The sequence below is a fragment of the Oryzias latipes genome, chromosome 13, assembly GCF_002234675.1.
Source record: "Oryzias latipes chromosome 13, ASM223467v1".
NCBI classification, from domain to species: domain Eukaryota; kingdom Metazoa; phylum Chordata; class Actinopteri; order Beloniformes; family Adrianichthyidae; genus Oryzias; species Oryzias latipes.
Window position 1 is genome coordinate 14,940,790 of NC_019871.2, and position 19,494 is coordinate 14,960,283.

The 19,494-nt window shown below is 38.8% G+C and overlaps 1 protein-coding gene across 1 annotated transcript; it reads right to left on the reverse strand.

The window, feature by feature from the left end:
* Nucleotides 1-1,070: 1,070 nt before the first annotated feature.
* LOC101165331 (prolactin-releasing peptide receptor-like) lies at nt 1,071-16,098 on the reverse strand. The gene is made up of 4 exons (XM_004075662.4): nt 15,147-16,098; nt 3,893-4,365; nt 3,322-3,719; nt 1,071-2,619 (listed from the first exon to the last, which is right to left on the reverse strand). The coding sequence occupies exons 2-4, from the start codon at nt 4,347-4,349 to the stop codon at nt 2,392-2,394; spliced, it is 1,083 nt and encodes a 360-aa protein (XP_004075710.1). The 5' UTR covers nt 4,350-4,365; nt 15,147-16,098; the 3' UTR covers nt 1,071-2,391.
* Nucleotides 16,099-19,494: the final 3,396 nt, after the last annotated feature.

A 19,494-nucleotide genomic window follows, 5' to 3' on the forward strand; every position in this document is an offset into this window, starting at 1 on the left:
CCTTCTGTGAACAGGCATGAAGTGTAGAAAGTCCCAATTACTCTCCCCAGGGACAGGAACCATGAAGGGGAGCAGCACTGGTGACCCTCTTGTGGACCAGGTGACACAGCCAAGGGGGAATGGTGACCATCCTCCGGGACAGGGGACATGAAGTGTGGGCCCGGCAACCCTCCTCAGGAACAGACATGAAGAGGAGCGGCCCCGGTGACCCTCCACAGGAAACTTGATGCTTGAAGGATGGTCCCGGCAATCCCCCTCAGGAACAGATAGGCTTGATGTGGAAGGGCATGGCATGAACAATGCTGCAGGAACTCATCTGGCAAGGCATGGAATGGGCATGATGGAAAACTCCCCTGCTGGGACCAAGCTGGTCAGGTCATTCTGTCACGAACTGGTGGTGGAGGACCCAAATGCAGGAGACCAAGCTTGATGACAGGAACTAAAACATTTAATTAGCAAACTGAAACATGACAAAACTATGAGGGGAAAAAAACCTGTGACAAAACAGAGCAGATGACCTGACAAGGAAGAACAGAAACCAAGACACTTAAATAGGCTGAGGGCAATTAACTGAACTGAAGACAGCTGTGGATCATGAACCTGAAGGTGTGACTGACAAGGAAACCAAAAACATGACAAAGAAAACCAAACCACTGAATCCTTACATAAACAAACATTAATAAGGACTTGATTTTGTAATTTGAAAAGAATCTGATCAGAACCGGATTATGAAAACTATGTAAAAGTATAAAATGAATTAACTCAGTAGGGGTGGGATTATATAAACTCGCTTCTTCCCACTCCTTTTCAAGCGAAAAATGAAGCTCAGCATGTCTTTAGTTAACGATCACTGTTTTTATTTAAACAAATGTGATTTAAGTTTATTATTTTTTTTGTTTTCTGTTTTCATTTTTTTTTATCTATGCATTTTATCATTTCTGTAATGAGTTTGATAAATCTGTGCGAAGTCTTTATTGCTTTGACTGCAATTCTTAAAATCAATCAATCAATGCTTATCGATCAATCAATCAATCAATCAATCAATCAATCAATCAATCAATCAATCAATCAATCAATCAATCAATCAATCAATCAATCAATCAATCAAATCAATATTTTTTCTTTCTGGTGGTCTTAAAACTCTATTGTACTCATGTCTCTTAGCATTCCTCTTCAAACAAGATTATTGACAGCATTCTTGTCACTTTTAAAGGGCAGAGAAATCTTTTTTTTCTCCTTCCAAACACAGTAGTGACAGTGGTCACTCCCAAATGGCACCTTTGCTGTGATATTTTAGTCATGGGCCATGAATATCACTACCATTAGCAGTCCTAATCCGTCTGTGTGACTTTTCCAGTCGCCTGCATGTTTCAGCCAAAAGTTGATTAATTTTACTGCTTTCACAGTCATAACTTTAGTACTTTGCTCTTCTCTGTACAATTTCTTTCTTCTATCAACTGCCTTGAATTGCTAATCTAATCGGATGAGGGTTATGATCGCGAAGTCTGGTAATCCTTCTTTGTCACTGTTATTTTCAGTCAAAGATATGTAAACTAAACTTTTAAACAAATCTTCCCACGTCTAAGAATCACAGCCCAAGGTCCAAGCAAAAACCACAAATCACATTCAATATGATATGATATATGGATTCTTATTTCAACAGTGTGATGAAAATTGTCTTTATCGTTTTCAGAACAGATACACAGAACTCTGCACGTCAGGCAACGTTTTCATGTGTTTGGCACTGATTACAAACTGGCAACAGAATTGCTGTCCATGTAAAGGTTTTTTGGCCTCTATCCTGAAAATTTCGGAGGAAAATAACTCACATCACTATAAAAACACTACAAATAATTAGGCAGGTTGCATTTTCACATCATTAAAATGTAAGTGATTCTTATGAACTGAAAATACACTTAATTAGGGATATAGTAAAATAATTAGGGGTCCTTTTGCACATTTCCTCTTGTCATCCTTTTATCCATATATGGTAAGAGAAATAAATGCTGTCAGTTAAGCGTTTACTACATGAACCAGTTTCAGCCACCAGTGTGTGTTAAGTGTGCTGCAACGAGGTCCCTGGAGTGTTTTTTTTTTATTTTTATTTTTTTAAATATCTGTGCCTGTAATTCAGCAGACCAAAAAGAAAAAAAAATATCATCACTTAATCCTATCATCAGATGTGGACTCTTAATCTATGTTTTTTTTTGGTTTCAATGGATTGGTGAGGCGCAAGAGAGGATGAAATGTCTTTACAACACTTAATACTATTTGATTTGAACTCACCAGGAAAATTAGTTTTGCATTTTTTTTCAAACCCTGACATTAGGATTCAAATGTCAGCTTGTGGGAAAAGGCAGACTTTGCATGTCACTCTGTTGTGCCAGAACATCAGCTCCTGGACGTGGGTCTCTCCACCATTCCACTCTTGCGGTTGCGACAGGGACAGAGGTAGCCTTTCAGATGCATGCGCACCTTGCTGTGTAATGAGGCATAGATGAAGGGATTGTAACATGAGGAGCTCATAGCCAATAGATGACAGCAAACTTGTAAGAGATTGATGTAGCGTTTCCCTATTATGAGGAAGTCTGGGTCCAGATCCATCATCAGATTTAGTACCTGCACAACAACATAGGAACAGTTTAGTTTTTTCTTCTCAAAATGAAACCTTAAAACAGAAAGTATTTTAAAACCTCAGAGTGGCCTGATGACATGTTTTGAATGACTAATAAAGGCCATCCAATTTAAATGAACATCTCCTGAATGATGGTTTTGATTGTGTAACAATGCAACATTCTATTACACATTTTCCCACACATACAATGTACAAAATGCAAATATATGTCATCACGAAACTTAGCCAAACTACTTTCTTGTACAACTGACAAATGCGCGTGTGGTTTCCAGTTACCACTACACTATGGAACTGAAAGTACTTTCTGTGGGCACAAATACTCATCTCTGCCATCACAGCACAATGTCTTCTGTTCCCTCGCTTTCAGTCAATATGATGATGAATGTATAATCTATTAGCTTTTATCATGTCTCATTTAGAAAATAGTGTTTTTGTAATGAACACATTTACACGAGGATGGACCTTTTTTGATAAATGAAGCATAAAAATCTCATCTCAGTTGCACTAAAGACTTCTTTATGCCACTTCCTTGTTATTGAGTTTTTAACTTCTGAAACCACAAGAACAATGCACATGCCACTTCAAGGTTTACTTTAAGTGTTTTTTTTAACCATTTGAATGTGCACATATTAAAAAATGTCAAGTTTGGAGTTGCTCACGATTTGACTAAATTATGTGTCAATCACCTGAAGAGGCAACCAGCACAGGGCAAAAGCCAACACCGAGGCCACCAGCAGAGAGAAGGTCTTCCTTCGCCTTTTGCTCCATCGTTGTTGACTGATGGATTGCTCTCCAGGAACTGAGTAGCGCTTTAGGCTGACAGTGATGGCACAGTATGACATGCTGACAGACAGCAGTGGAATCATGTAGGATGTGCTTAGAATGAAGCATGAGTAAAGCAAGCGCAGGTTGCCGTTGTTGGGCCAGAATTCCTCACACACCACCAGGTTGACGCCGCTGGGCCGAAGGTCAACATAGCTTGTGTAGAAAGATGGAGGTGCTGCCAAAGTCAAAGACAACAGCCAAACACCCAAAGTCACTGCGCCACAGCTCCACACTGAGATCCTCCTCCGTACTGGGTGAGCTGAGACAAAACAACAGCACATATAAGAACCAGAACTAGTGATATAATAACACACTTAAAAATGTAACGAAAAAAAGGATTGAATGCAAAGTTCTGTGTCTCCTATGATGTTTGAAATATTCAAAACAAATAGGGCAGAAATGATAAAACAAGTAGGTGTGTAAGATCTTTACCTACAACGATGTAGCGGTCCACAGCAATAGCAGTGAGAGAAAGTGCTGAAGCAAAGACTGTTGCACATTGCAACAAGGGCACCAAGTGGCAAAGAGATCGTCCAAACGCCCAACCGTGGCTGTCAAAGGCGTAGGAGGCAGTCAGTGGAACGCAGCTCAAACACATCAGCAGGTCCCCGGCGGCTAGATTACCAATGAAAAAGTTGGTGGCATTGTGGAGCTTCTTGTCAGCCATGATACATGCCAGGAGGATTGAGTTTCCAACACCAGCCACAACCACTACCAGGCAGTAGAGAGGTACGAACAGCGGTTTAAATCTCAGAAGAAGTTCCATGCCCACAAACATGTCCAAAGGGTCACTTTGGTTGAGTGCTTGTCTTTTGTGCTCATCCAGTCTTTCTGTTTCTTGGCTAATGTTACTTGCCACTCGGAAATCCTCATCCATGAAGGTATCCATATCTCCACAGGGAAACCTGAGACGCAAACAACACTGAATCATTTGGCTCGAACGATAAACAATCAACTTCTCGTTAAAGTTTCTTCTGAAGATTTTGTTCCATGCATTCAAGAAGAATACCATTTGATGCAAATGCCACTAATGATAAAGTACTTTATGTAATTAGTGTTAGAATTTCCATTGTTTGCATAATTTCAATAGGCAATATATATTCCACTTCAAAAGGTCAATTGGTATTGTAATATCAACTAAAATAGTCCACAGCTTGGAACTGAACAGTAGCCCAACATAAAGATAATTTGATAGGAGAAAACATTGACATCCTTATGTCTTTGTCTTTCCTTGTGCCAAATGAGTTACAGTAAACCGACGGAATTTTTTCACAATGATATAAAGTGCTGTAAAGTGTATACAGTATATTGTCATTCTAAGTCAGTTATCTTAAGTAGATTTCCAGATGGATGTGGAATTGACCAATTAGTTGTGGTACTAAAGGAAAAGTATTGATTTTTCTATGATACTGATCTCTACAGAGGATTACAATCACAATGTAAAACAAAGATAGTGTAAGATTAGATATTGATGTAAATTAATCATCTTTAGCTTATGCCCTGCAACTAACAATCTGGTGATCTGTTTAGGATTTACCCTGCCTTTTCCCAACTGTGCCTGGGTTATAGACTCCAGTAACCCACTTGACCTTATCAGGGATTTGGTGGAACAGTAAACAGATAAGCACAAACAGAAAATTATAGTATTTTTTAAAACTTTATTTGAAAATTGAGTTTGCTGGAAAGTTTTTATGAGAATAGTTCTGAAGGTCGTCATAGAATGTCCTCAGTGTCTTCCACTGTGACAGACTACTTTGCACCCCTGCACTTTTTGATGTTTCATACTTTAGAACATCAGTGGTGGCTTTTCATTTAAAGCCTTGACAAGTCTCTTCTATGGCTCCTGTTAAGTGTATGCAGGAGCAGGAAAGCACCATGAAAGAAGCTCAGTCTTTTACTGAAATGTAATTTGACAGCCTGGATGTCAAAGATCAGCTCCGTCTTTTTCATGCAAGCTGAAGTGGTGCTGAATCTAACCTGAAACTGCTGCCTTGTCATCACAAGCAATAAATGTCTTAATGGTTAGACACGTCCACAGATCTAAAGCTCACAGAATATAATTCAAAATCATTTGAAAGAAAAATTAATGCTGCTTTAAACTATTGGACAAGTGGACAACAATTTGATAATATTCAAATGCAGGAAAAAGGTTCGAGTGGCTAGTCCAAGTGCTTTCCATTCCACTGAAAAAAAAAATTAATTTAAAGAAAATTTGGATTGTTTTTCTCAGTTAATTAGATTTGCTAAATGTCAAAATTGTCATTTGGCTCTCTTTGTTGGCATTTGTTTCCACCACCTGCAAGCTACATTATCATGCATCGCAAAGTTGCAGTGGCCTATCCCCATCACTGTGTGGCCTTTAAATTTTGGCAGTTAATAAGAGAGCAAAAAGCTTTATTGGCAACAAAGTAAATCGCTGCTTGCAGTTGAAATGAATTCAGATCTCTGGAAGACCCTTTCATAAATGTCAGCTTTCTTTCTCTTGAAATTAACATGAAGCTCTCAACAAAATGTGGTTTCTTTTCATTTTGTGGAACTTTTCCCAGAATTTAAACAGCATTTTTCTTTAGATCTTTCGGTAAAACAATGGAGCAGTAAACATTAAACAAATTATTATCAGAGGTACCTCACTCAGTGAAGTTTTATTGTAAATAAAACATCATTACATGTCTAATTAATTCATAATAAAAAAATAATTGACAAAATTGCATTATGTCTTTGAAAGACGGCTAATACTGTCTCATGTTGATGCTTTCATTCACCCTGAAGGCTGATGGAGCATTCCTAATCTACTGAAAACATTGTCTCCTGCTGTCAGCAAAACAGATTAAGTATGTGTTATACTGGCATAGCGCATGGAAAACATATCATTGACTAAGTACAGCAGGAAATGACAAAACAAATTTCACAAGTACCTTCCTTTTCCACGCTCATTTTTTTTTAGTATTGATAGAATAAAAAAAAGTCTATCTTTTACTATTTCTTTGTTTATTCAAAGTGAATTTGAATAAAACTAATCTGATTTATTTAAGGGCTTATATCATGCTTTTCTTAGACCTTTCAGAATAAACTATATCCATATAATGATAATATTTTACCTTTGGCACACTAAAGAAGGTTTTTCTAATGAAATATTAGTTATTTTCGTTGCTAGTTTTCCCATCCAGATGTAAAACGACTTGATCTTTGAGGCACCGGCTTTCGCTCCTTGTGGGTGTCGTCTGAGAAATTAACATTTTAATTCACCTAAAAGTTCAAAAAGTTGATTTTGCATGATAAGGGCCCTGTACGTCCTGCTCCAATCATCTTTTGATCCATTGTAAAAGCTTACCCAGTGGTCAAAATCTAAAATACTGCAGTTTCTAGGACATCATTTCCGTAGGGCAGCAATAGTTCATTCGAAATTCATCTCTGAGTTATGGGCGGGACCGTGGACATGTAGTTAAGCCCGCCCTCACTTTCTATCATCGATGTGTTTACAGTCTCTCCTGCTAGTTTACAGCCCCTCACAACCCTAATCTAACATTACAAATGCAAAAAAATAATAAAATGGTGAGCAATATTGCAGTTATCCATCTGTGCAGTTTTGAGTTAGATTCCAGCTCAGAAGAGGAAAATGAAGATGTACATGGATCTAGTCGTATTCTAGTGGACGCATTGAAATGGAGAGAAGCATGGAGCTAGTGACCTGCCAACTGTAGTCTCTAGATCACAACTATAGGGTTTTTCCAACTGCATTTTTTGGTCTGCTCCTGATTTGAATAAAGAAATACTCAAAAATGCTATTTTAAGCTTAATTTTCTTTATATCTGTCCTTTTTCATTGGAGTGGAGTGGGTCTTTAGGAGCTATTCCTGCTTCTGGATTTTTCATGTAATGGAAGCATTATTAAATTTGGACATAAGCTTATTGAACATTAGATCATCATTAGACAGTGTCATTAAGTATAGATAATCTTTGTGTAGGATTGAAAGTTTATTGTTCTCTCAAAATGATCAAAAGTGTGTGCAGTGACTTTGGGGACTTCATCACTTAGAACCTAATAACACAAAGCCATTTCCATTTTCATTGTTTACCGAGGACTCTGTGTGCAAAGGCTTCTGTGCCAGCATGAGCGCTTTTTTCTTACAGGAACAAAAACAGTGTATGCACCTCCCTCATTGAGATGACACCCAGGGAGAAACAGCACGACTTGTTTTTGTTGTTTTCTTCCGTTCAATTGAGGGAAAGTGGCTGAAATATCAGTCACACATTTGGCTGTTCTAACTAGAAAAGGGAGATGGAATTAAGGAAAAAATTGTTTGAAACTCATAGTTTTTCTCTTTGGATTTTAATAGTTTCAGTTTTGAGAATTGGCAAGGTGCTGCTTTTTAGTGTTGCAACTATTACGGTTTTAACACATATTTATTTTTCTTCACTAAGATGTTGATTTATTCTATGACAGAGGACGTTCTCTTTGTCTTCTCTGGATCTTTGATTTATTCTGTGACAGACTGAATGTTTGATGTGTTTTTGCATGATTATTGTTTACAGATGTCGATTGCTGATGGGTCATTTCCCTGACTGGGACCAAGGCTAATGGTGGTGGCTCTAAAATTTCAACCTTCCCCTTCACTCCAGCAGCTGGTTCATGGCTCAGCTCCTGACAGAGACAGAGAGCCGGCATTGTTCATTCTGTGTAGTCTGCTGCTGCCCAGCTATTTAGAGGACATATTATTGTTTTCCATGTGTGTCTGCAAATCAAAAACACTTGTACACTTGTTTGTGTGTGGGCTGTTCTGAGAATCTGAATTGTATTTCTAAAAGCAACTGGGCAACTGTGCAAAACATTTTACAGTAATTACAGTTTGTTTATTTATTTTTTTTACTCAAGAACAAATCAGTACTGCAAAAGCACAAGATTATACTGCACTTGCAGAATTTTTTACACACATGCCAACATTTTTGCTTGTAGATGCAAAATGTATGTATGTGTGGATGTCATTTTATAAAAACCCAACACTTGTGATAGAAATATAGATCCAAATTTTAAATTAATTTTACTTGGCTATTGGTTGGTTTGACACAATTAAATTATCATTTATTTAAAAAAATATAAAAATAATATATATTCATAATATAAAATGTAAATTGCTTTGTTTTTGTTTGCATATCATTATGCTACAACTTTAAACCCCTAGACAAAGAAGATCGTAACAGTTTGAAAACTCACTGCAAGCATTTGAAAAATACATTTGGCATTTTTTCTGACGTGGCTGATAAAGAAAAGCTGCTTTACCCCATTCAGAAAGTTTCTGGCATTAAATAGAAGGACTACACTTTAGGGAAATGGGTGGTGCTCTTTGATTGAAAAGGCTGTTGGATCCATCCCTGGTTCGCTTGGAAAATACCCTCAGACCACATGCTGAACAATACATAGAATAGTTGCCACATAAGCAACAAACAAATACAAACTATACAGAAAAAAATGATTAAAAAAACAAGTTTAATTTAAATTCAAGATCTTCCTTGGACATATAGAAATGTTTTATAAATGACATTTCAACAGTCAAAAGACCATTTGATAATTTGAGCCATGCAATTAGATACTTTGTCAACCCTAAACCTCTGATGTTAGGCTTTAAAAAAGGTGAAAAATAAGCTTCTGTAACTTAAAAGAAATCAATTATTAATTCTAATGTTGGATTCAGGATGATTTGTCCCAGGCTCTTATGTTCTCCACTTAATTTTTGTGCATGCGCCTCTTTGTGCTCCACTGAAGGATCAGGGGCATTTAAGATTCTCAAAGCTAATTTAAACGGTTTCACCCACATATTTAGGTCTCATGCACCATACTCATTTATAAGGATGAGCCGATATATGTGACGGTGTAGTTGAGTCTTTCCATCACTTCACAGCCAGAACACATGATTCAGATTGCAGATCAGATTTTCAGCACATGAATCCTCTTAAATGAGTCAATACGTGTACTGCGACTTCAACGCAATCAGTTTGAAGAGCCTACAGGCACAATTTTCCTGTCCAATTCAAAATCCGTTAGAAACAATCACCTTCTCAGCATCCCTTGCCACTTCAGTTCCAAGCAGGCTCACTTGCTTCAATGTGTCTTGAGCTCCTAATTTTTATGGAAGTGTCCACAAGGCGCATGCTTCCTGATCCCATCTGGTCTTTCAATGTCTACCTTATCAGATAGCTCACAAGAAACCCACCCTTGCCTAGTAACGCTGTTGCCATGGCCTTTGTGAAAATTATCCAGACCTCGCTGCTAATTTGTGAGGCGTGATGAGAATTGAGCACTCTCAACATGCAAAACAGGAAGAACGGCTTCTGTTGACGCTCATCCTGTTTAGTCTACTCTCTTTCCATATATAATTGCACATTCACTTTTTTGTACTCTCTGTAATACCTTAGATATTTCCAATCTCACAAGGATTTATATGCATCAATTTGACAAGCAGCACAAAAACATAGAAAACTAACAGCCAAAAGAAGTTTCTGTGAAACATCACCCTTCAGAGCAAAGTCAGGATCGGTTCTTGTTAAGAAATTCAACAAACTTTACGTGTTTTATCATTTTCTAAAGGTTTTTTTTTTGTCTATCCCCTCCTCATCAGTTCTCCCTGTCTTTAATGAGCTGCATTCAGAAAAACAATCTGTTGCTCTTACGCATTTCATGTGCGTTTATAAATGTGACATGCAGCTTAATCACTGTCAAAAAATCCAAAATTAGCACTTTATTCAGATTTGCTGCCTTCTATTCACTGTTGGAGCTTTCTCTCCTGACTCATAGAGATTGCATTGGTGTGCTGTGTGATCCCATCTGCCTAATCAGAACTGACCAAATAAAAAATGTGCAAGACTTAAAGCAGGTACCCAAAGATATCTTAACAGTTTCATTCATAGGTTCCTTTCTGGATAGATAATATCTCCTATTAAACCTGATTTTGGGCTGGTGTCTATTTGAGTGCAGTGACTATCAGGAGAAGCAGAGTTTGTCACACATTTTCTATGTCAGGCATGGAAAAAGTGTGCCCATTTTTTCTTTTTGACAACAATGTTAGGAATCTGCGGACATATCCAGGCATGTTTTGGTGATCAGACATGGCAGAAAATACTGATTGCACTACAATAGCTGAGTAAAATCATGGTCTAATGAAGGTTTTTAAGCAAGCGTTTGTTGAGCAGGACCTTACTTTTTCGGATAGCAAAGGATATAAATCAGTTTTCAGGAAGAATTTAGATAGACTTAAATCAAACACCTTTCCAAGACTTTTTACAGTTGTTTTACATACAAAAAAAAAACTTTCATTAAAAAGTTTAAACAAGAATGGTCCCATTCACACCCACCACACAAACAATAAAGCACTGACATGTCACACTGAATCTGAGCTGCACCAAAACCCCCACCACAAAAATGTAGTCATCACACAAATGATTCAAATTCTCAATCAGAGGTCAAAACCGAAGAAGCTGCTTGGAAGAGCAGTAAAACATCTAGATAAAACTTTAAAGTCCAATTACCCTGAAAAAAAGAATCAAGTGCTAACATGACGTGGAAAACTTGGGAATCTTTAGACATTTGAAATACGGTTATATGTTCATGACACTGTCAACTTCTACAAGGCTGCATGGGCAGCAAAAGCAGTCTTGCAAAACATTTCATGTGCGTGCAAGGGCATTGCATTTGCTGTTTTTTTTTATCTGAGTTTGCAGTGATTTACTAACAAGTGCAAACTGAAGTTTTTAATAGTGATTTGGCATGAGCTTTGAGATGCGCGTCAGGTCGATTCCGTGGAAAGCAGATAATGGGTGCAAATTCCCCTAAAGCACCTAAAGCACAGGTGTTGTCATTCTAGCCTCAGTGCTCATTGCTTGGGTGGTGCTGGAGCTGCATAATAAAAGCAGCACAGCTCAGTGACTGAAGCATCCGGTGTTTCTTAGGTTCCTATTTTCTGTACTAGTCAAGCGACATGGCTGCCTCTGTTTGGCTCTGCAGCGTACTAATCAGCCTGCTTTATCTACTTGGTTGTCTGGCAGTGGTGTCAGTTTGATCCGCAGAGTAACAAGGTGCTCCTGCTACTGTCTTGTGGAACTGAGCGTGTTGCTCTCCTCCAAAGCTAAATCACTATGTATTTGTCCTGCTTCACCCGTTGCTTCTTCCACATTAAGTTTAATGTGTGCAGCTCTCATTTTGTCTTAGCTTCCACAGAGTTTTGTCCCAAACCCCTGCTATTCTCCTTGCTTGCTTGTTTGTGATCTGTTGTGCTTTTTTTTTTTGCTATGTTATCTGCTTTGCCATCTTCCAGCCCAGATGGATTTTGAGTGCTGTAGTTTTCCCTCTCTGTGCTTTCAGAGCTGCTATGTCCAGCAGTACAGGCGCTTTCTAGGTGCCACTTGGTACCTTTCCATGCTGCTATAGATGGCTGGGTAGGTGGCTTGGCGACTAACGCAGGAAAGCAGGGTTCGATTCCCAGAGGGGAATGAACAATGGTACTGGGGCAATTACCATATCAATGCGAGCAAATTTTTTTTTTTTTTTTTTTTTCTTCTTTCATCAATGCGAGCAATTAACATCACCCATTGAGGGCCCTTGGGCAAGGCCCTTATTGCTACTCCCTCCTGAGCGCCGTTCGGCTGTAGCTCACCGCTCCCCCAGGGGATGGGTCAAATGCGGAGAACAAATTTCCCATTGTGGGATAAATAAAGTAAATTTAAAAAAATGGGTACATTTTGACCATTTGGGAGTTTCCCCTTGGGATTGCTAACGTCATCTGTGGACTTCTGCTCTTCTTGAAGAGACTTTGACAAGCAGCTTGCTTTGGAATCTTCTACAAGTGGCAACCATTAGTGGAGGGAGAACTAGTTTTATACTGAGAAGCAAAAGACAAGATCTATGGTGTAAAACTGGAATCAACCATTCATAACAAAAAGTCATTCCTTCTGTGGTTGATGGTAACACAAATGGACACAATGATCCAAGACTGGTAATCACCCAAACAACATAGACTTCCCTGCTCTGTGAGAGAGGAGGTTCAGATCGTTCCCGTTTCCAGTTCAGACCCAGCTTGTGATCGTGTTTTTGAGATTATTAGGGTGGCAATCCATTAATAGGGGAACTGCAGCAGGTAGAAAGGAGTTCCCCGAAAGTGCAGATGTTGTCAATTAACTTAAAACCTTACTTGTCTTCTTTTAGCCCAAATGGGGTTCTAAAGACAGGGGTTTTTCCTCTCTGCTAGGTGCTTCTACTCTCGCCACAGTACTTTCAGATTTTCAGAGCTGCTGTTTCGGTTGGCATTGGAATTTCCAAGGCAGTTTGGCCCTGGTCCAGCTGATAGGTACCTTTTGGCTCTGTCGGAAAATCCTTTTGGAGGTATCATTTGGAGTAACTGAATTTATTTGTGGACTTCTGCAGAGTTGTTGTTATTTTTCATATGTGTTAGAGCTGACCAAGCACAAGGATCAGGTGGAGGGGGGGCATGTCCTTTAAAATTCTCCTGTTTCTGCGCTGTGCTTTGGTGGGTTAAACTCCCTCTTTCAGTCCTGTAGTAATGTTTTTATGTTCAAAATAAGGGTATTTGTACTTTTGTTGTCATGTTTTACTTATTTTATTTCTTTTTTAATTTTTGTCCTGTCTATATTGACCCTGACATGAGAGATGCCAAAGAAAAATCCCGATGTACTGTATGTGAAAACGGCAATAAAACCTTGAACTTGAACTTATTTTGCATTAAGCTGGGGCCTCCCTTATCTTTCTCAGGGGTGGGGTGCTGCAGATAGGAGTAATTCGAAATAGATTATTTCAACCAATTAACAGATGCAATCCTGTAATTGACATGCAACTTGTTATTCACGACGTGTCAAGTTTTTTTTTTTTTTTTTTAAGAGATTGGTCGGGAATGAAAAATCCATGAGTGGACGTTAAATGCTGTCAAAAAACAGGTGAAGAAGTGGTGCTCTGATATCCTCAGTGGACTTGGTATAGCATCAAGAACTGAGTTGCATGGCTTAAAGTGCACAAGTTAGGTTTAAGCAGCATCACTTCAGAAGTAGATGTATACTGGAATATTCTGGACGCATCACACAGTGGTTTATTTTTTTGTCTCTTTTTACACTCATGAACAGAGGAGGAATGCGAAACAACACAGACAAGTTGCCAAAGTGTCTGGAAGTTTAACTTATATCTTACAGGAGCCAATACACCAGGAACTGTTCAGGAATTATATGTAGTGTAAAGAAAGGCAGAAAGAACATGCAGAAAGGTTGCTGAAGGAATGCAGATACACTTATTTATGTCTTTTCAGCTAGTTTTAGTTGCAGAATATATCTTTATACGATAAGGAGAGAGTGTAAGAGATGATCTCATGAACAAGGTTTCTGCTGATAACCTCAATGCCTTAATGATGTGATTTAATATTGTCCCTCTTTTTTTGAATTTGTCCCTCATTTTCTCAAATTAAATAAATGCACAATGTTTTAAGTTTAAAAGGTCTTTTCAGTCAAGTGCACCAATTGAAAATTTCATGCTTCATTTTGTTTTACTTACCCTGCAGCGCCAACCATCACCTGGTGTCTAAATGTTATTATCGCCTGCTAACCATTCAATTATCAGAGACTTAGGGCTCTTTAACAACATTTGTTCTGTCAAAGTACATGTCAACATGAAAGGTTTTAAGGTCAAACACTCAATGTTTTTTTTAATGTTTATATCAGTTTTGTAGCACGACCTCAAGAATATAACTTAGAAAACTGAAAAACCATAACTGTCCTATGTGTATGACCAAAATGACTATTTTCTCTTGTAAAACACGAGCTATGCAAACACAAATTGCGTTGTATTTTCACTGATGGCAGAGTTTAAGATCTCTGATAAACCAAAGAAGGTAGGAAGCCTTCAGAAGAGCAAAACAATAGTTGTGTTTCTTGAAGAACAGCAGGGCCTGCCGTGTGGAAGCATTCTTCTTTTAATGAAGGCAATGTTCTGTGACAAGGCTGTTCAAATGCACAGAGGGGCTTGGACACAATGTATTGTGTCTGGTGTTCTTTTTTTTCTACTTTGAATGTATGTGGATGTCGTTTGCATTGTTTTCAAAATGTTTCCTCCTAAATACATAATTACAGCAATTAAATACGTTTTAAAAAAAACTCTATTAATGGATCCTAATAATAAGTATATTATCTAATTTGAAGTAGTGCCATAGAATGTTAATTGTGCCCTATCAAAATAAAACAAAAGCTATTTATTCCACAGCCCCCAAATTATTTTGAAGGACTGCAAAATGCGACTGTGCTGCAGTTTTTCACAGAAATCATTAAAATTCATTCACTCAAATGCAGGTTTAGCAACGCAGTGCGACTCTTTACAAAGAAAGCATATTTAAATATAACACCATTTTCTTAATAGCATTGATCCCAAATCAATGATGCTGAGAGTGACTTTTTTTACTTCAAAAAAACAATTCAAAATTAATGGACTTTTCAAAAATTTGTTTTTTTTAGGTTTCTTGAACTCCTGTTTGTTGTTTTGAAAACATTATTTTAGAATTGTGTTTACAATCAGAGAAAATGCAATTATCATTAAGCGCAAAAAAACTTGTATAAATATGCAAACCATGTGTCCTTGAAAATGATGCAAAAGTAAATCTATAACATTTACTGAAAGATTTGCTTGAATGCATGCAGGTACTTACCAATTAAAAATTGGAAAAAAAATCCCCTTAAACTGCCTTTTCACCTCGATGGACCAGGTTCATTTTTTTTCTTCTTTTCAAGCTTTTTGTTGTCCCTCTTTTTCTTCTGAACCCCTCGTTCTGAAGCCCTTTAGTTTTTTATGGTCCTCTTGCAGCCTCAACAGCAACGCACAGAGATGTGAGGAGAGAATGGTTTCTCACTCAGCGCTTAGTGAGAGTGACAGAGGATGGGAGAGAAAGAGAGAGAATGGACCCTCTTTCCTCTCCTTCAAATCCTTGCAAAATTCATACTCACCCACCGTTCCAATGCTACTGTGTCTGCGTTACACCTTACAGATACACGAACGTGGCAGCAGCAAACAAATTCTTGGCTGTAGGTGAAGAGAAATGTAATTATTGTGCTGTAATTAAAAGCCTATGATGTCTGCACTAAGCAATGTAGTGTACTTTGAATAAGATTGAACACCCATTTAATCCAGGCACCAAGCAAAACAACAGGTGCTTTTATATTAATAGGAAAGCTGTCATGTGCCTCTGTCAGCTTTCCTCCCCCTCCTCTCTCTGCTTGGCTCCTGATGATTCCCAGCTGTGGCCACTCACCTCATCACCGACCAGATCTACTTAAGGAGGTCCAGAACCACATTTATCACCAGTTCGTTGCCTCTGATGGTGCATAACTTGATCTCATGGCTAGTTTACTCCAAGTGTTCATGGTCACATCTAACTTTTGTATTGACTCGCCTTCAGGACATTCTGACCACGAGTGGACACCTGAGTCACCGGATTACCTGAGCCACAGAACCTCTCGGAACACCAAGAACCACCATCCTCACCTCAAGCCATAGCTACCTCAAGCTACTTCCAGCAACTTCACCCGCTGCTCTCGAGCCTCCAGCCACATCAAGAACTCAAGCAACCCGAATATCATTAAAACTTGACTTACCAACTTACTCACCTTGTGTTTTCCTTCTGGGTTCCAGCGCCTGGGTCTGCCTCGCCGAGCTTGCCATGACAAAAGCATTAAATATGCAACACTTGTTGCTGAATTTGCAAATCATTTTTCCACGATAACTAAATCAAATACTGACTGAAAAGTTAAAAATAAAAGTATTCTTTTTCACAAGTGAATCTACCTTTGCTGTATTAATTCATCTTGGTACAGCATAAATAACTCTGGGAAAACCCCTGCTGACACATTAATAGTGGCGGCAATGAAGGCAGCATCAAATGATATTCAGGCAGTTTTTTCCCTCTTCCAACATTCCTTCATTTTTCTTTTGGGTAAAGGCTGCCACTCTTTATCACTGAAACAGAGTGTGTGACGGGGGACTGACACTCAAGGGTATAGAGATCTGCTCCACAACTTGTTTCTGACCATTTCCCAGCACGGCAATTTGAAGGACCAATTCAGTGTAAGTCAGAGCACTCAATAGAATGATCCATCATGCCAAAGTATGAGAGAAGTGAGAAAAGAAGCAGCAGGAGGAGGTACAAAAAGAAATAGATTGCAACATTTGCTGCAGAAATCTCTGCAGCGAGTCTATGTTTTAGGCAGCTATAAGGAAAATCTCAGGGCTGAATGCTTCATGTCACCATGGTTATAGGCTGGATTTTCAGCAATAGATCTTTAAAAAAACAAACATAAATGCATTAACATTTTCAGAAAAACACAAATGCATGTTTGATTATGTTTGTAAGTTTTTCTTTTTCGTCTGTTTGTCCTTGGGAACTGTTTAACGCAAGATGTTGGATGTGTTTACTCGTGTCAAATTAAACAGTGAGGACTTGACTCTTTTATTAGCAAATATTACAGTTGCTTCTACTTGCGTTATATGAAAAAGCTTTCAGCTTTGTACATGCTGAATTTTCTGTGTAAGAGGAGAAGGCGTCTTTGTAAATGAACCTTAGGGAAGGGACCTTCGCTTTGCTGTATTTTTTAATGACATGGTTCAGGGCATTAAAAAAGCCATCAATTCCACAACACATGTAACTATCCAATGGCCACCTACTCACTTTAAGCTGACTCACTTTGTACCTGTCACTGACCAAACTGTCCAAGAGACCATCACCCGTCTGAGGTCGTCTACATGCTGCCTTGATGTGTTACCCACTAGATTTCTAAAGTCTGTCCTGAACAGTGTGTTGACATCAATTACTCTAATAGTTAACATGTCTCTTCAATCTGGAATATTTCCAGAGGCCTTAAAAACTGCAGTCATTAAACCTCTCCTGAAGAAAAGCGGTCTTGATCCCACTGTTCTGAATAATTACAGACCAATCTCTAATCTGCCATTTTTAGGAAAAGTCCTTGAAAAAGTATTACCTACCAACAGCTCACTGATTTTCTCTTATTAAAAAATTCATTTGATGTTTTCCAGTCAGGTTTTAGACCCCATCATAGCACAGAAACTGCTCTTATCAAGGTAACCAACGACATCCGCCTGAACACTGATGATGGCAAAGTTTCTGTCTTAATCCTGCTAGACCTGAGTGCTGCCTTTGATACTGTTGATCATGGGATCCTTTTGCACAGACTCCAAGACTGGGTTGGCATCTCTGGATCTGCCCTAAGTTGGCTCAAGTCTTATCTAGAAGACAGGAAATATTTTGTTGAAATTGGGAGTTGTGTCTCAGACTACATGGCCTTGACTTGTGGTGTGTCCCAGGGATCGATCCTGGGACCCCTTCTGTTCAACCTCTACATGCTGCCACTAGGGCAGTTAATACGCAGAAATAACATATCTTATCACAACTATGCAGATGATACTCAGATCTATGTGTCACTGACAACAGGTGAATATGGGCCGGTGGATTCACTCAGCCACTGCCTCCAACAGATCAGTGCGTGGATGCAGAACAACTTTCTCCAGCTAAACTCAAACAAGAACGAAGTTATTATTTTTGGCCCACAGAAACAAAGAGAAAGTCTCAGCAGCTACCTTCATTCTCTGTCTCTTAAACCCTCAAATCAAGTCAGAAATCTAGGGGTAATCATGGACTCTGACCTGAACTTTAACAGCCATATCAAGTCAGTAACATCAGCGGCATTTTACCATCTGAAAAACATTGCCAAAATCAAAAACATAGTGTCAAAGCCAGACCTGGAGATACTTATTCATGCATTTGACTCCAGTAGGTTAGACTACTGTAACGGCCTGCTCACTGGCCTCTCCAAACGAGCTGTAAAACAGCTTCAGTACATCCAGAATGCTGCTGCTCGAGTCTTGACCAGAACCAGGAAGTATGATCACATTAGTCCTGTGCTCAGGTCTCTGCACTGGCTCCCTGTACCTCAAAGACTAGACTTCAAAGCAGCTTTGCTTGTGTACAAGTCTCTCCATGGCCGAGCACCAAAGTACATCTCTGACATGTTAGTGCCATATGAACCATCTCGTACTCTGAGGACCTCAGGGGCTGGCCTCCTGTTGATTCCCAGAGTCAGAACTACACAAGGTGAATCAGTTCAATAGTTCAACAGTTTCAATATTCTGCAGCTAAAATCTGGAACAGTCTCCCTGAAGTCGTAAGACAGGCCTCTTCTGTGTTCATGTTCAAATCTAGACTTAAAAGATTTCTGTTTAGCCGTGTATATGACTGAAAGGTCCTATCTGCACTTTTCTTTCCTTACCTTCCTTTATTTTTAAATCAATTTTCAATTTTTTTCTTTTCTTTTAAAGTAAAATTTACGTTGATTATTTCTATGATGTATTGTGATTTTAATGCATTTTTCTGTTTTGTGAAGCACCTTGAATTACTTTGTGTACGAATTGTGCTATACAAATAAACTTGTCTTGCCTTGCCTTGCCTTGCCTTTAAAGACATTTCAAAATGAACGACCATGGGAGAATTTCAGGCAGGCAGCTCAACAATGCGTTTACACCTCCCTGCGGGCGATTCAGCCCAATTATGTCATGGTTTGGGTTTCTTTGGGTTAGTTTTTTGCTTCCTTTTTGTTTCTGTCATGTTTGAGTTCTGTTTCCTGTTTTATTTTGAAGGGTTTAATGTTATGTCATGGTTTTGAGTTTTACTTTCCTGGTCACAATATCTCCTGATCATGTTCACCTGTGTTTTGTCAGTCCTGTTGGTATTAAAGTATTTTCTCTACCTTCTTCTTGTGCTGGTTCGTACCAGCTCTTCCCTGACCGGCATTTCCATGACCGTCTTCTGCCCTGTTCGTCTTTTTACCTGGTTAATGCACAGTAAGTTTTGTTTTGTTTCCCTGCTTAGCAGTGCCTTTTGTTTGAGAATAAACCCCTTGCCCTGGAACTATGTGTCTCCCGTCTCTGCATTTTGGGTCCTTTATGCTCATCAGCCTCGTACCTGACAAATTAACTCACCTATTCTGTGT

Excerpts from the sequence above, each read along its gene's own strand:
- LOC101165331 (XM_004075662.4), bottom strand. The coding sequence starts at position 4,349 with ATGGATACCTTCATGGATGAGGATTTCCGAGTGGCAAGTAACATTAGC. Across the intron at positions 3,720-3,892 it reads GGACCGCTACATCGTTGTAG|CTCACCCAGTACGGAGGAGG; the intron begins GTAAAGATCTTA and ends GTTTTGTCTCAG. Across the intron at positions 2,620-3,321 it reads TGTGCTGGTTGCCTCTTCAG|GTACTAAATCTGATGATGGA; the intron begins GTGATTGACACA and ends GTTGTTGTGCAG.